The sequence below is a fragment of the Geotrypetes seraphini genome, chromosome 3 (genome assembly GCF_902459505.1).
Source record: "Geotrypetes seraphini chromosome 3, aGeoSer1.1, whole genome shotgun sequence".
Classification (NCBI taxonomy): Eukaryota; Metazoa; Chordata; class Amphibia; order Gymnophiona; family Dermophiidae; genus Geotrypetes; species Geotrypetes seraphini.
Genome location: NC_047086.1, coordinates 410192190 through 410210275, shown reverse-complemented (window position 1 = coordinate 410210275; position 18086 = coordinate 410192190). Strand labels below are relative to the sequence as shown.

General features: G+C 44.5%; 1 protein-coding gene across 1 annotated transcript in view; it reads left to right on the top strand.

Annotated features, from left to right (window-relative positions):
- Nucleotides 1-18086, top strand: part of CUL9 (cullin 9) — a 535945-nt gene that overhangs the window by 402783 nt on the left and 115076 nt on the right. Inside the window, exons 33-35 of the mRNA XM_033937681.1 lie at nucleotides 4588-4717; nucleotides 7962-8164; nucleotides 12605-12861. Of these exons, the coding sequence (XP_033793572.1) occupies nucleotides 4588-4717; nucleotides 7962-8164; nucleotides 12605-12861 (590 nt within the window). The remainder of the gene's footprint in view (nucleotides 1-4587; nucleotides 4718-7961; nucleotides 8165-12604; nucleotides 12862-18086) is intronic.

Sequence of the window (18086 nt, the reverse complement as noted above, 5' to 3'; positions counted from 1 at the left end):
ACAGCTTTTAGTTCTGCTTGGTTATTTGTCAGACTGATTGTACTTGGGACTGCACAGCCCACTTGTACTACAGTCAGAAGTTTGTGTCTCAGTCTCCACCTGCTGGTCGTGGTGAGCTATTACCCATTAGTTTCTGTGCTGGTCTTGGACTAAAAGAAAGAAAATTAGCCAGTAAGAACCTGATTTCTCCTTCATTTATATCAAAGAAGTCTCTCTGTATATTTGACCTACTTATTCAGCCTCGCCTTCACCTAGATTCTTTGCAGAGATTTCTTCTCATGACTTTCCTTCAGCAAGGTTGCTCGAGCTGTGTTACTGCCATAATAGGATTATTGCAATTCTTTATTCAGTCAATTTCAGTAAAACTGTTGGGAAGGCTTCAACTTTTTTATAGAATATGGCTACTGGGTTAATTTTTTCTCGGGGTAAACTTGACCAAGGCTCTCCATTACTGGCTGTTTTGTTGGCTCCTGGTCTTTGAAAGTGGAATTTAAGGTTGTGTTCTTAACTTATAAAGCAATTAATCAAAAACTTGATAGGGTCAGGCTATGGCTGGACAACCATATGCTAGCATTAAATGTTTCTAAAACTAAAACAGTATTATTTCCTTGGAAAGAAGGAATAAAACTTGGCGCCCCCATTTCCGTAAAAAAACAACCCCTTACAATTGGTTAAATCAATACACATTTTAGGAGTAATTTTTGACAATAAACTCTCATATCATGACCACATAAGTAATGTGGTTAAATCCTGTTTTTATAAACTGCGCATGATCCGCACCATTTCAAAATTTCTCAAGACAAAATCCCTAAATATCTTAATTCACTCATTAATTATATCAAAAATTGACTATTGCAATTCTTTAAAACGCCTTCAGAACTCTGCAATAAAACTTATCTTCAATGGCAAAAAAATTTGATCACTGTCCCCCAGTGATACATCGGATCACATATAAAATATGACTTATTTCAAAGGCACCTGATTTCATCTATAACAGGGGTGTCAAAGTCCCACTTTGAGTGCCACAATCCAGTCGGGTTTTCAGGATTTTCCCAATGAATACGCATGAGATCTATTAGCATACAATGAAAGCAGTGCATGCAAATAGATCTCATGCACATTCATTGTGGAAATCCTGAAAACCCGACTGGATTGTGGCCCTCAAGGAGGGACTTTGACACCCCTGATCTATAATTTACTGATCCCATCTACTCCTTTACGAGCTCTAAGAGCGACAGATCAGAAATGACTATCTGTTCCTTCATCAAGGATAATTGGTATTAGAAATTTTTTCTGTAACTGTACCTCAGCTGTGGAACGCTTAGGAAACAATAATCGATCATTTTAAAGGTAAACTAAAAAGCTTCTTTTCTCATCCTAAACCAACTCTAGGTTTTAAAAAAAGATTTCCCGTTCTTTGCTTTCTCTCCCTACAACTTTCTTCATTTCCCCCACCCAGTTGTGTTTTCCTATCCTTCCCTTTAATCCGTCACGTTTTGTGTGTGTTTTCCCCCAGGGAATGTCATTCCATGGACTTGTTTTTCTGTAATTGTTATATTTGTATTGTTTTTACCTATTTTTTAAAATATACTTGTAATTCGCCTAGAAATTCTTTGATAGGCGATTATAGCAAATTTTAATAAAACTTGATCTTATTCCAGAGGGTCTTATTGAATACTTTTTATTACCACCTAATTGGCTGATTTCAAGGACTGTTCAAAAGCTAAAACTGGATTTTCTGTCAGCAAAAAATATTAAATCTTTTTTTTTTTTTATAAATCTTTATTCATTTTCATATCTTACAACAAGTGTATAATAAACAATCAAAAAAAAAATTTAAACAAATCACTTGACAATCTTACTTATAATCATTAAAGTATAAAAGAATCCCTTCCCACCCCCCCATCCATTAATAATATATCAATTAACAAATAACATATTCCCAATCCCACCCCACCTATATCTTATATAATAACAAGGTGTTTAAGGTGTCTGATCATTAGAATATGTAATCAATGACCCCCAAATCTTTTTAAAGTGGCTCTAAAAAGCTACCCATATAGACAAGCTGGTTTCAAACATAATTTGAGACCAGCAGACACATCCTTGGTCAAAAACTCCCAAATACGTGAGATATAGTGTATAAGTCTTTTTCAAAAAACACACTCTCTTTCAAATTTTTTAAATAAAAGTCACTTTCACTTTCCAATATACTTTTTTAGTTTTTTCATTTTTTTTCATGAAAGTCACTTATCTGAATGTTGCTGTTTGAATGTAGTCCTGGGGTTAGAAAGCAGGAAAAACTGCTCCGTGACTTTCATGAAAAAACTAAAATTATGTTTGAAACCAGCTTGTCTATGTGGGTAGCTTTTTAGAGCCCTTATTGGATACTGAGGTCTTTTCTCCTTTTTGGATATAATTTGATATGTAGACCTGTGCTTTTGAGGGTGTTTTTTTGGATACTGACTATATTATTTGGTACATCTATGAGATTTAAGAGTCCATTTTCAGCAAATAATAATAAACTTTTATTAATACTGACGGGGGTTGCCATTCAACATATTACTGGAAATTGGAAGGATTATACTAAACTTAATTATACTTTTTGGTGGAATTCAGTTTGTCATATCTTTAAAATGGAGAGGGTGCTTGCTATACAGAAAAAATATTAAATCTAAAAAACATTTGGAGAAATCATTTATATTTCTGGCTGCAAATTAGATTCTTATCTTATTTAAGATTTTGCAAAGCTTTAAAACCATATTTTTATTTGGAAAATATGGATGTTTAATGTGTTTTATCATTTTTCATGTCAGAGGGTTTTTTCTTCGTTATGAAATAGGTGGCATATAAGTTGCATATCGTCTAGTATGTCCGCCTCCCTTTTTTATGTCATGCATTTTGGACCCATTATAGAATCACAGCAGTGCCTTGGCCAGGGTTAGAGAATCTTGCTTGGTGGTGCCTATGTCTTTTTCCACCCCTAAACACGCCTCTCTTTTGTACAATTAATTTTTTTCAGTTATGAGTTATAGCTCATTATTGAAGGCACCGTTTGTGCCTTAGTCCTGGAAAAGGAAGATACGTATTCAGATCCAGACTTTTGAAGGCTGCTTTGAACTCCTAACTCCCTGTTGATTAGATTGTAAGCTCAACTGAGCAGGGAGGCCCTGATTCTGTATAGGACGCCCAGGAGAAGTGTCCTATACAGAATCGGTCCTACACTAAACTCCGATTCTGTAACCGGCGTCCATGGTACAGACGCCGATTAGAGAATCGGGTTAAATTAGACGCAGCCACTATACTTATGGCAGCAAGGGATCTCCCTGCTGCAATAAGTATAGCGGTCGCGGCCGCCTGTCCCATCGCCAACAGGAGGATGCCCAGTCCTCCTGTTGGAACCCCTCTGGAACCCCCCTCCCCCCAAACTGGTAATCGCATGCAGGAGGATGCCCAGTCCTCCTGCCGGAAAGCCCGACGACCCCCCTCCCCCCAAACTAACCTTTACATGTTGGTCGGCTGGACGGGTCTTGCTGCCGTCCAACCGATGGGCCCGCCACTTCCCGGCCCATCCCCGCTAAATCTAAGGCCTGATTGGCCCAGGCTCTAGAAGCCTGGACCAATCAGGCCTTAGGCATAGCGGGTCCGCCCATCCCCACTAATCCTAAGGCCTGATTGGCCCAGGTGCCTAGCCTGGGCCAATCAGGTCTTAGGATTAGTGGGGATGGGCAGACCCGCTATGCCTAAGGCCTGATTGGTCCAGGCTTCTAGAGCCTGGGCCAATCAGGCCTTAGATTTAGTGGGGATGGGCCGGGAAGGGGCGGGCCCGTATCATTTCCACGAGGCGGGCCCGTCGGCTGGACGACAGCAAGACCCGTCCAGCCGACCAACATGTAAAGGTTAGTTTGGGGGGGGGGGGGCGTCGGGCTTTCCGGCAGGAGGACTGGGCATCCTCCTACCCGCGATTACCAGTTTGGGGGGGAGGGGGGTTCCAGGGGGGTTCCAGCAGGAGGACTGGGCATCCTCCTGCCCGTGATTACCAGTTTGGGGGGAGGGGGGTTCCGACAGGAGGACTGGGCATCCTCCTGTCGGCGATGGGACAGGCGACCGCGGCCGCTATACTTATTGCAGCAGGGAGATCCCTTGCTGCCATAAGTATAGCGGCCGCGCCTACTTACAATGTAGACCAGCATTTTGCTGGCCTACATTTTAAGCGTCTCTTCCTCTACTAGGGAGACGCATAGGGCCGCCTAGGTTCGCCTAAGGCCCGCCTAAGGCCCTTAGGCAAGCTTAGGCGTCTTGCGGGTCTCCCTAGGCTCCCGGAGGCGCCTTCAATATAGGCGGCCTGCCTGGGGAGCATTTTTTTAAAAACGTGCATCCCGATTGGCTGATTAGACAGCTGTAGGACGCCTACAGCTGCCTAAAATCGGGACGCACTTTGGAGAATCAGGCCCGGACTGTCTTAATGTACAGCACTATAGAAATGATTAGTAGTAGCATCCCTTTTGCTGTTGGTTTCAGTTTGTAGCTCATGTAAGATATTCAGGAGCCCCCATCCTGCCTCTTACATCTTTCTTTGCCTTTTAGGAAGTCAGTGTGGAAACGCTTCTGCTGTCTACAGGCCTCTCTCCAGTTCTCCTAGGCCATGCACTGAAGCCACTTACTACAAAGGGGGGAATTCTGATCCAGAGTGAAAAGGACAGCATCTGTGCCAGAGGTGGGTATTGTACAGCCCCTGGGGGGGTTTTCAGGAGCCTATGGATAGTGTTTTCTCTGTGTTGAAGGCTTCCTCTGTGACCTAAGCTTGCGAGTGCAGTTTTCTTGGAGAGCTACCTATGAAACAGAGAAGTCAGGGTCCATCCACACTACTTACAAAGCTCTCCAGTTCCTTCCTCTCGCTCAGAGATCATCTGTCCTTGTTCACTGAGAGCTGATCCAAGCATCCACCATCTTGTCCAGCATCTCTGCCCCCTCCCTTATTCAGCATCATACCTCTGTGTCCAGCATTATCCCTGTCTCCTTGTCACTATTCTGCCATATCCAGCATTTTCCTTCTGTATCTTAACTCCCCCCAAAATATTCAGCATTGATCCCATGTCCCTACCCTTTCCCCATGCATACCATCTCCCTGTCCCTCCCCAGCACCCGCTTTCTCACTATCCTCCTTTCCCAGTGTGGTCCAGCATAGTTATACCCTATATACTCAAATATAAACCGAGTATTTGAGCCACCACCTGATCACTGAGGCTGCTGTCCTCCCTTTAACCCCCAATGACCACCATTGCTGCAGTTATACACCCCCACGCACCCCTCCCCAATGAACTCTTGCACTGCTATCCTCCTCCATCCCATTGCCCTCCATTTGCACCCCCCAGCACTGCAGGCATCATACTTACCCAGTTTTGAAGAAAGCTGTTAACGCCAATGCTTTATGCCGATCTGGTGCAGAATGTCTGAGGGCCCATGGCTACCTCCTGTGTCCACAGTGATCCCAGATGGTCAATGCTGGGGCCATATATATATTGCACTCAGTTTGCCGCCTTGGACTTAGCTGGCCAAGCTCATATTCAACCAAGGCAAAGCGATGAAAGATAGACCTGTTGGGTTTTTTAGGCAGCTCTATCTAGCCACTAACCTTAGCCAGTCAGCCACTGAATATTGTTGGGGATTGGCCAATCCAACACGCAGGATATTCAGCGGGAAACAGACGGCTCTCTCCCTGAATATCAGAGTTCAGCCGGGAGCCATTCCTAGCTGGCCAAATCATGCTGAATCTCGGGGATGGGTCTTTCTGTTTCATTAATGAAGTTCTTTTTCTAAAGTTTTCTTGTTTGGAATGTAAAAGATTGACAATACATCAGATTTTTAAACAGAAATATGAACGACTTTTTTCCTCCGCCTTTCCTTTCAACTAGAGAGTTGCGCGGGGACAGAAATCCCACCCGTCCCCGCCAAAGTCCCACCCGTCCCCGTGAGGAATCCCACCCGTCCCCGTGAGGATTCCCTCCGTCCCCACCCGTCCCCGCAAGGAATCCCCTCCGTCCCCGCCCGTCCCCGTGAGGAATCCCCTCCGTCCCCGCCCGTCCCTATAAACTTCAGAAATAGTTATTTCATTTAATTATGCTACTGAATTAAAGGCTCTGGTAGAAACCCATTTACAAATAAGCAAAAAGACTTTATTAATTTGAAAATATTAATTGGGAAGAATACATACTTTGCAAATGGGTTTCTACCAGAGCCTCTAATGTTTATAAATTTTTATCAACACAACTAATATACTACTTTATCCTGAAGCAAAATAAAAAAAAAGAAATATAATTCTTTTCCTACCTTTGTTGCCTGGTTTCTGCTTTCCTCATGTTCTCATTCAATTCCTTCCATCCACTGTCTCTCTTCCTTCTGCATCTTCCATTTGCTCTGTTACTGTGCCTCTCCCTTTCTTCCCCCTTCCAAATTGGTCTGGCACCCATCTTCTTCTCTCCGCTCCCCCCATAGTCTGGCATCTGTCTTCTTCCCTGCCAGCGTCTTCTCCCTACTCTCTCTTCCCCATTTCCTTTCAGCGTCCTTCTCCCCCCATCTTCCCCATGTCCTGTCAGCGTCCTTCTCCCCCCTCTGTCTTCCCCATGGCCTTTCAGCGTCCTTCTCCACCCCCCCCCGTCTTCCCCATGTCCTTTCAGCGTCCTTCTCCACCCCTTTGTCTTCCCCATGTGCTTTCAGCATCCTTCTCCCCCCTCTGTCTTCCACAAGTGCTTTCAGAGTCCTCCCCCCCTTCCCATGGCCTTTCAGCATCCTTCTTCACCCCTTTGTATTCCCCATGTGCTTTCAGCGTCCTTCTCCCTCCTCTGTCTTCAAGTGCTTTCAGAGTCCTTCCCCCCCCTCCCGTCTTCCCCATGGCCTTTCAGCGTCCTTCTCCCCACTCCTTCTCTACCGCCCCGGGTGCAGCACAGCCGGCCAGGTCCCCTTACTTTTGTGGCACTTCCCCGACCGACTGACAACAGCCCCGGTCCGACAAACCTCCCTGCCCTTAACTGCGAATCTAAATTACCTTATTACATCTGCTGTAAGAAGATAATTTAGATTCGCGGCTACAGGGCAGGGAGGATTGTCGGACCGGGGCTGTTGTCGGTCGGTCGGGGAAGTGCCACAAAAGTAAGGGGACCTGGCCGGCTGTGCTGCAACCGGGGCGGGGTGTGGCGGGGCGGACCGCCCCCTCCCTTGGTAGTCACTCGAACCGCGAGGCTACTCTCCTCCTTACCTGCACTGCCTGCAGCACAGAGCCAAACGGAAGTCTTCCCGACGTCAGCGCTGACGTCGGAAGGAGGGAGGGCTTTGTTTAAGCCCTCCCTCCCCTCCGACGTCAGCGCTGACTTCGGGAAGACTTCCGTTCGGCTCTGTGCTGCAAGCAGAGAAGGTAGGGAGAAGAGCCGCGCGACTGAGTACATCCAGCCCCGCAGGAACCCCGCGACCCTAGGGGGCGTCCCCACGGGATCCCCGCGACCCTAGGGGCGTCCCCACGGGATCCCCATGACCCAAAGGGGGAGCCCGCGGGTCCCGCGGGATTCCCGTCGTCCCCGTTCCCGTGCAGCTCTCTACTTTCAACTAGCAGGATTGAGAAGGATGTGACCCACACCACCTAGTTGCACAAGCTTCTGTCTTGTGATCTGGCTTCAGGTATATGAGAGAGTTCCCTGTCGCCAGCATTTGACTGTCCTAGAGAGCTTCCTGGGAACTATGGTTCTGTGTATATTTGGGAAAATTGGCTGTGATTTATGTACTATATGTGTGCCTGGGTTGGAGAGCTGCCTGTAACCTGGGTTTCTTTGTGTACGTACGTGCATGCCTGAGAACTGGGCTTATGGAGGTAACTAGATTCATTAGAAAGCGGGAATGAAAAGTTAGCTGCCCATGAGCCCAGTTTGTTTGTGCATGGACTAAGAGAGTTTTCCTCATTTTGGATACAGGAGTTCTGCGGTTGAATGAAGAGTGGCTCACGGGGGTAGCAGCACAGCAGAGTAGGTGCTGGCTGCTCCCAAATCAGACATACCTAAATGTGGAAGAGGATGAAGGCAACACGCTTGAGAGGAAGAGGAACATTCTTTGCTGCCTGCTCATTCAGATCATGAAGAAGGAGAAGGAGATGCATATCGATAACCTTGTCTTCCAGGTAAAAGGGGACTTGGATGGGAAACCGAAGAGATCCCTCCCCATGCACACTAAGGAATAAGATAGAAACTGGGGGGACGCGTAAATGATCCCAATACCAGTGAGAAGGACACAGACTCCAAAGAAGTAAGGAAGAGAGGGGGTGAGAATAGTGGTGAAAAGCCCATTTTGGGGTCCTGTAAGACCAGGGACTTACCTGCTCATTTCCAGTTCTGAGTGGGATTTGACATTTCCCCTTTCTCTGGCCATAATCGAAGCGGTTGTACCTGGGGCTATGGAGGCTTAAGTGACCTGCTGATTCTCTTCTGCATTTGACCTGCTGGTCTAGCTCCTCCAAAATCTAGGCCTTACAGGTAGGGTTTAAATCGTACCTGCAAGATTATTTAAAGGCTAATCTATCAATGGAGTCCCTTCAGGCTCCCTACTCTCTGACGTCTTGCTCGCTCGCTCCTTGATCATCCTTGATTCCTTCACAGGTTTTCTGCTTCGGATGTACTATGAATTTTTACGCCTCTGACAAGTTTTCATTTGTATTCTTTGCTTTGAATCTAACTTGCCAGTGCTTATCAGACTCATAATCGAAAAACATAGATGTCCAAAAAGCGCTCCTTAATTGAAATTATATTTGAAGTAAATCATATCTCTGTGTAGATAGAAAGGACAGCCAGCCCTTTGTTTAATAAAGAAATTTCAGCAGTAGGAAGTATTCATGTCAGGACTAATCAGGGATTCACTGTGGAAGGACATTTTTATGATCAGTTTTGAGCACTGTATAGAAAATAAATCATTTGCAATGTGCGATTTATGGAATAGATGCTAAAAGGTTTTGTTACTCTTAAAACCACTGCAGGCGGAGGGGCTTAATCCAAAGATACGTCTAAGTCCAATTTGGACGTAGGGCACTAGTCACCCAAAGTTGGCAGCAGCAAAATGTCCAGTTTCAAAAAGTACGTCCAAAATATCGTCTATCTATGCACCACATTCTCAACCAAAAATTCATCCAAGTCTGAAACATCCAGAACAAGACCCTTTGGACGTGGGAGGGGCCAGTATTGTGATGGACCAGCCACCCAGACATGGCAACAGAGCAGTGGGGCACCTTACAGGGCACTGCTGTGAACTTCACAAAAACGGTGCCACATAAACATCTCACCAAAACTCCCTTATAGGTTATGGTAAGCCTCCTAAAACCCACTATACTCGCCTGTTGCTGCAGGTGGCACCTATATGACAGTACAATAAGGTTTTGGTGGGTTCACTTTTTCCACCATGAATGTTGTGGTTAGAGTGGCTTATGGGCCTGGGTCCTCCTCTCTATGGTTCAGTAACCCACTCCCCAGACTACTTAAGCCACCTCTGTGCAGCTCTACTAGGCTTTCCTATGCCAGATGCTGATGTTCTGGAGGCAGGTATTTATGTTTTTATTCTGAACTTTGTGGGGGTGCGACAGGAGTCAGTGAACACAGAGTGGGGGATCTTTACTTTGTCCCTTAAATGGTTATCTGGTCACTTTGGATACCTTTTGGGCACTTATACATTGTTTCAAGTTTTAATAAAATTTGATGGATCGCTTAATTGTAATACAAAGCGATGAACAAATCTAAAAACATGTGGTACATGAGTCAGACAATAAAACAAATCAGATCCAAAAGGAAAATGGGGGGAGGAATAGGGGTAAAACGATAGGGGGGGAAAGACTACATGTAGGTCTTGTAAAAATTAAAATAGTAATAAAATTCCAAAAGAAAAATTAGCAATTAAAAGCAATTAAAAAGCAAAAAAAAGCAATTAAAAATTAGCAATTTGCTTTTGAATCTGTCTATAAGACGTTCTTCCCTTATATATAAGGGGAGTGAATTCCACAGTTGTGGAGCAACGACAGAGAAATGTACTGCCTACGGGTATTAATGGATTTCAAAGAAGGGATTACCAGCAAGTGTTGGTTATCAGATCTATGTGATCGAACAGGAGTATAAGGTATTAAAACTCACTCAATAAAGGAGAATTGATTTGAAGGTTAATAGACAGATCTTGTAAGTTTTTTGGTGAAATTTCTCCAGAAGTGGAGTAACGTGATCAAATTTCTTTGCTTTCCATTAGAGTTTAATTGAGGTATTTTGAATGAGCTGTAACCGTCTGATTTCTTTTAGGGGGATTCCTATGAGCAAGGCATTACAGTAATCGATTCTTGAAATGACCAACGAGTGAATTAATTAGATACTGATTGAATTTGTCTCAGTAATAATGTATAAGTTCCGTCTAAGCAGTCTCGTCAAACCTTCAATTATCCCTGCAGGACGACTGAGTCTAGGTCGTCCCACATACCGCCCTAACCACTCCTCCAAAAACACCCCTTTCAGCTCTGGGTGCACAGCGGGATTCAGAGGCCTAAAAAGTCCCTGGATACGTCTTAAAAAGCTTTTTCGATTATCGGAACTTGGACAACCTGTATTTTAGATCGTCCAAGTGCCAACTTGGGTGAGTTTTTAGACATATTTCAGTTTCGATTATGAGCCTCGTGGAGGGGCATAATCGAAAGAAACATCTAAGTCCATTTTCACCTAAGTCACAAGTCGTTCAAAGTCAGACACAGCTTAAGACACATTTTCGAAAAATACGGCCAAAATATTTTTTTCCCCAAAAATCGTCTAACTATACGTCCAGCCACTTGATCGTCCAAGCGGCTAAATCGTCCATCTTTATACCACATTTTCATCCAAATATTCATCCAAGTCAAAAACGCCTAGAATAAACCCTGTTGAACGTGGGAGGGGGTCAGCAAAATGATGGACTGGACACCCAGACATGGCACCTGAATGGGGTACCTTACAGGGCACTGCTGTGAACTTCACAAAAGGGTTCCCCATAAACATCTCACTATAGCTCCTTTATAGGTCATAGTGAGCCCCCCAAAACGTACTATACCCACCTGTCTACAACCCCAGTAGCAGACTTGGTGGGCTATAGCCCTTTTCTGCTGCTTTTTTCTATGTTTCTACAGTGGCTTATGGGCTTGGGTCCTCCTCTCCATGGGTCCCTAACCCAACCCCAAGACGACTTAAGCCGCCTCTGTGCAGCTCTACTAGGCTTTCCTATGACAGGCTGCCTGGTGCTGATGTTCTGGAGGCAGATATTTAAAGTTGTGATTACGATTTTTATGGGGGTGGGGGAGTGGGTCGGTGATCACTGGGGTAGTGTGTGGAGGTCTGTACTATGTGTTTGCAGTGCTTATCTGGTCACTATATAGGTTTTTGTGACTTAGACCATGTTTTAAATGGCCTTAGTCACAACGTCCAAGTTCCGTCTAGGCTGTGTTGTAAAACTTTCGGTTATACATTCAGTACGACTAAGTCTAGCATGGCCCACGTCCCGCCCAAATACCGTCCTCGACACTCCTCCTAAAATGCCCCGTTTAGCTCTGATCGTTCAGCGGCACTGGGAAGGCCTAGGCCTAGGGTTCAAAGAGGGTTTGGATAGGTTCCTGGAGGATAAAGGGATAGAGGGGTACAGATAGAACTTGAGGTAGGTTATAGAAGTGGTCAGAAACCACTTCACAGGTCACGGATCTGATGGGCCGCCACGGGAGCGGACCGCTGGGCGAGATGGACCTCGGTCTGACCCAGTGGAGGCAACTTCTTATGTTCTTATGTTTGTAAACACGTCCAAAACCCGTTTTGATTATCGGCACTTGGACGTCTTTCGTTTTTGATCGTCCAAGTGCTGACTTTGGCCGGTTTTTGGACTTTTCACTTTCGATTATGAGCCCTATAGTGTTTAACTACTTGAGTGATGGCTTCTAAATAATCTCGACTTCTTATCAAAAAATGTTTGATGTTGCACTTTCTGGATGGTTTGTTTAGACATAAGAGTGATGATTATTTTCCAAATCAGAATTTTAGAAAAATATTTCTAAAAAGATATTTAAAATGGTTGAAGTGTACTTTTAATAAATAAATAAATACTGTAGATACATTTAAAGCAATGGAAATGTATTTTGAGTTTCCAAGTTTATTATTTCTTTGATATACCGTCCATCAAAATTTATCTAGACGGTTTACAATCAATGAAAATATTTAAAACAAAGGTTAAAAGAACAAGAAAAAAATATTCCACCACATGAAAATTAGATGTGGAGGAGAGACCGGGGAGGTTACATATATTACTTAAGACTGACATGAAGGTACAAGAGGTGGTAAAAATATATATATAAAGGAGGGAGGGGGATGGGTAGAATATTAGGAGTTAATTCGCCTCTAGGGAGGCGTTTGGAGTGAAAGAAAAAGGACATATAGCTTAGATATCGAAGGCATCCTTGAATTTATTAGAATTGGATCATTTGGCGTTAAGGCTTCACTTGCTCGGCTACAGGTCGTTGTCCTCTCTAAGCCAACATTTTCGTTGTGACTTCATGACAGATGCTTTGCCTCCTGTGTTTCTCCAGGTGATGGATGCTTGCCAGAAATGGGAGTCAGGGGCCACTCGGAGGTTCATGAGTTTCTGCTGCAATCACACGGACGTTCTGTCCTGCATTATGCATCTCATCAACCAGGGCTATGTCCGGCGTCACGAGGACAGCCCCCACATCTTGGAATACCTTTCCAAGGAACCTATGACACCCCACAAAGGCCAGGCCCAAATCTTCTTTCATACCTCAGCAAGAAAGAATGGAGCTGACAAAAACAAGGCATCTTTGTTCAGGTGAGAACTGTTCTTAGGAATTGTGTATAGAGAAGAGTAGATCCTTGGGTTCTCCAGGGGTTTGTGCTGGATCCACTGCTTTTTGCCATATTTGTAAATGATCTAGAGCAGTGGTTCCCAACTCTGTTCTGAAGGACCACCAGGCCAGTCGGGTTTTCGATAGCCCTAATGAATATGCATAGAACAGATTTGCATGCCTGGCACCACCATTATATGCAGATCTCTCTCATGCATATTCATTAGGACTATCCTGAAAACCCGACTGGCCTGGTGGTCCTCCAGGAGAGGGTTGGGAACCACTGATCTAGAGCATAGGTGCCAGGTAAAGTCTGTCGATAAGGGACAGCAAGCTCCATGTTGTACAGCTAGAGGAACTATAGTTTCCCATGCAGCTTGTCCAGTAGACTGCAGGGAAGAAGGTCTTTGCTGTGCCCTAGTAGCTGCCAATGGGGAAAGCAAGTGCAGAAGACAAACACTGATGGAAAGAACAGATAGATTCAGATCACTTTGTTGGCATGACCATTTGGGTAAAAAAAAAGAAAGAAGTAGTGGGAGAGGAATAAAGGGTGCAAGGGAGGGCGAAGGGAATGGAAAACGGTCACTGGTTAGGAAAGACAGCGCTGCTCTGAAGAAAAGGCTGAGTGATGGGGACAGGAACTGATGGTGGAGCTGTGGGTAAGGAATGTGAAGGAAGTTTGCTGGTAGGAGACATTCTGGAAGAGAGGTAGAAGAGCTGCAGACAGAAAAGGGAGAGGGGGGTCATGATGGAGACAACAGATATGAAGGTGAGAGGAGGGAGAAAATTGAGAAGAAAGAAGCTGTAGAGAGAGACCTGGAGGAAAGAGAAATGAGGAAGACTGGAAAAGAGAATCCTGAAAGGAAGGAACTTAAGGACAGAGAGAAAGCCAAGATCATGTCGAGGCAGAGGACAAGGTTTTAGCAAAGATGACTTCAAGGATAAGCAATAGCTGTATTTTATCCTTCTCCAGCCCTGTAGTCACCACAATTAATATGCTATTTGAAAGGAAGAACATTAGGGAGCAGGAGGGGATTCTGCTAATATTTTGATAAAAACATAAGATTTGTCGCTGCTGGGTCAGACCAGTGGTCCATCGTGCCCAGCAGTCCGCTCACGTGGCGGCCCTTAGGTCAAAGACCAGCCTGCATCTGTTCTGTTCCAGTAGGAACTTATCCAACCTTGTCTTGAATCCCTGAAGGGTGTTTTCCCCTATAACAGCCTCCAGAAGAGCAACACCGTCTCCCTTTTTTCACAGAAATAAAACAGTCCTTCCCTTGTTACATCTTAAGGGAGACAGTGGTGTTGGGCTAAATGAGTTCTGTGCTGTGGCAGCCAATGAAGCTCTCGATAGAAGGGAGTCAATAGTTTCGTCTTCTCTCTCCATCCCCTGCTGAGTCAGGTGAGCTGAGCTCCCTCTCAAAAATCAGGTCCCCTTGGCAGCTCTGTTTGTCCCTGATAAGGAGATGTAGCAAATGGGTGGGTAACCTTCCCAATGAAATACTAGAGGCTAAAGAAGATCCCAAGTGGCAGCTCATGAGAACAAATCACTGAACTCTACTCTTGAGACTGTGATGGCCGTCAGCTCCAGCAGCAAGAAGTCATGACTGACTAAATCACAAAAGCTTGCCTCCCTCCCATCTAACAAATCATAATCATCCCTATGTCGTTGCAGTACTATCTTGACCGGAAGACATCACCGGACACTCATAGAAACATAGAAGATGACGGCAGAAAAGGGCTACAGCCCATCAAGTCTGCCCACTCTGCTTACCCACCCCCTGTCTATGCCCTAATGATCCAATTTCCTTATCTTGACCCTCGTAGGGATCCCACATGGGTATCCCATTTATTCTTAAAGTCTGGCACGCTGTCTGCCTCGATCACCTGCACTGGAAGCTTGTTCCAATGATCAACCACTCTCTCTGTGAAGAAATACTTTCTGGTGTCGCCATGAAATTTTCCGCCCCTGAGTTTGAGCGGGTGCCCTATTGTGGCCGAGGGTCCCTTGAGAAAGAAAATATCATCTTCCAGTTCGACAAGTCCTAAGAAAAAGCAACTGCCTTGCAGTGAGCTGGATTATATCTGAATCCCCAGGCTCACCAACTCCATGCAGCTCTGACTTTCCCCTGAACCACTTCTTCTATAGTTTTACCATAATAGGCTTTTTAGTAACATAGTAGATGACGGCAGATAAAGACCCGAATGGTCCATCCAGTCTTCCCAACCTGATTCAATTTAAATTTTTTTTTTTTTTCTTAGCTATTTCTGGGCGAGAATCCAAAGCTTTACCCGGTACTGTGCTTGGGTTCCGACTGCCGAAATCTCTGTTAAAACCTACTCCAGCCCATCTACACCCTCCCAGCCATTGAAGCCCTCTCCAGCCCATCCTCCCCCAAACGGCCATATACAGACCATGCAAGTCTGCCCAGTACTGGCCTTAGTTCAATATTTAATATTATTTTCTGATTCTAGATCCTTTGTGTTCATCCCACGCTTCTTTGAACTCAGTCACCGTTTTCCTCTCCACCACCTCTCTCGGGAGCACATTTTTCTACTCTCTCACCTATTTAAAGCAGTTTTTGTACAATTATTTATTGATTTGGATTTATTAACCACCTCACCCAAGGCAGTGAGCAGCAAGTACAATTCAACAGAAAACTTACAATTTTCTTAACAGCAAATAAACAAATTCAATGAACCCTGTTCCTTCCAACTGCATTGCTGCCGGAGAGGGGTTGTGCTTCAATATGAATTTTCAGTTCCTAGGAACAGGCAGCTTTCCTGGCATCCTGCAGGCTTTGCCTGTCTCTCACTGTGCAAAATGTGGTTATGAAACAGCACCCCCTACTGGCAGGACTGTAGTTAGAGAACTCCTGCTCAGTTTGGGAACAGAGATATTACATTAAAAATAAAATTTAAAACTCTTAACATACCATTAATACCTTGAGACACAAGGGAAGAAGGGTAGAACTATAATCATTTATAGAAAAGAAGGAGAGAGGGGAAGCTATGCTCCTCCTTAGTTATCGTTGAGTTGGGAGAAGTCAGTGATTTGATCGGACGGGAGGTCACAAATTATATGCGTCCTTAAACATGAAGGTACAGTACAGTTAATTACAGTTTATTCATTTATATTCTGCTATTGCCGGCGATTAGTTTACGGATAATGTAGAAAGAAGCTAGATTAATTGATCTAGGATATACATACGAGAGTCATTTCATAAATAATGCACACTTTCTTTTTTTTTTTTAATTTATATGTTTTTTTTGGTTTTTTTTCAAGTATTTCTTTACAGTCTTTCAATATAGTCTCCCTGCTTTGCAATGACCGAGTCCCAATGCCGGGAAGTTTCATTATTCCATCTAAGACACTCTTTTTGTTCAGTTGCTGAATGGCTCAGGTACTGGCGGAAGAAACCTTTTCCAGAGATGCAAAATGATGTCCACGCATAGGTTGTTTTAACTTTGGAAAAAGGTCGAAGTCTGGTGGACTCATGTCTGGACTGTAGGGAGCATGAGATAATATCTCTCAGCCGTATTTGCGTAGTTTTTCAATGATGAGTGGAGAGCTCCATCTTCCCCATGACCAAAAAAATTTTGACGAGCTCAATCAAAAGTCAAAAAATGATGATTTTTGCTTATCATCATCACAGACAAAGTTCCATGTGGAAGAAGTGTCACAGCAGTGTATTATCATGATTTCTTTGCAAAACATGCACAAAACTCAACCTCAGTTGCTCTTGCCTGGGCCATTAAAGATAAGTGAAAATACTTTCTGTTGTAATGTTTTATTTAAAGTGGTTTATATAACTAGGGAACAACAGCAAGTGTTAAGCAAACCATTAAGGAGGAGGTGACAATAAGGGCCAAGGACTGACATTATCACCCATGAACCTTTGAAATTACACATTTAGTGCTTAATCAAGCGGGTTTTGGAGACCCTTAAGCCTTCTTTCTTATACTGGACACTCGGTTTGCCATAGTGGATGTTTCCAGTTAACCTCACTTCACCATCTTCCATATCCTGCTAGTAAAGCAGTGGCTTCCCCCGTGTCTTTCTCAATAACAGACTATGGATGTTTCCTCCAGGAAATTGTCCAAACCTTTCTTAAAACCAGCTACACTATCCGCTCTTACCACAACCTCTGGAAATGCTTAATCCTCCCGCTATATTTAGGAGCTATTCTGTTCAGTAGTTCTATACCAAGTAATTTGTTCTTATTGTAATTCAGGGATGGGAGTCGCCATTTCACTCCAAAATTGTGTTTGATCTATCTTATTCCTATAATTATATTTTTTAGTTGTAATCTGCGATATAATCCAATTGATTACAAAAGAGATCATACCCCAAAAATAAGCCCTAGTTAAAACGCTGGATTCACTCGCAGAAGTGTTTCCCCCCCACCCACCCCGCGCAGCCGAACCCCCACTGACCCTTCCATCTCTCCCTCCCATCCGACCGTGAGACCAATATATCTTCTTCCAAACAGCAGCGTCAGCAGCAGTCTAAACAGGCTGCTTTGCAGCCTTGTCCTGCCAGGGCGTTCCTCTACCACATCACTGATGATGTCATCAGCAACGTGGCACATGAAACTCCCCGGCAGGAGAAAGCCGTGAAGCAGCCTGTTTAGACTGCTGCTGACGCTGCTGTTTTGAAGAAGGTATGCCAGTCTCGCGGTCGGCAGGGTTCAGATGGGAGGGAGAGATGAAAGGGTCAGCGGGAGTTTGGCTGCACGGGATGGGAGATGGGAGGGATGGGAGAGAGGGGGGATGGGAGGGAGGAAGGGAGGGATAGAAAGATGCTTCAAGGGGAGATGGGAGGGAGGAAGAGAGTGATAGAAGCTGTGCAAGGGTTCTTCTGCACAAGGGATGGGAGGGAAGGAAGGATAGAAAGATGCTGCTGAGGGAAGGCACAAGGGAATGGGTGAGAGGGGAGGAAAGATGCTGCACATGTGGGGGAGAGAAAGAAAAGATGAAAAATTAGGGTAGAGGAGAGGAAGCAAGAGATGATCATTGTACATGAAAAAAAAATAAAACCTACCCCTAAATAAGACCTTGTGTTTTATTTTTGGGGAAACATGGTAAGACACATTGTGCTACTGGTCTCTATTGGGCCCTCAGCTGTCTCATCTTAAAGAAGAATTTTTTCACTAGAGAGGTGATATGAATGTTGTAGGTTAGGTTTGAGTCAAGTGTGATTCCAAGT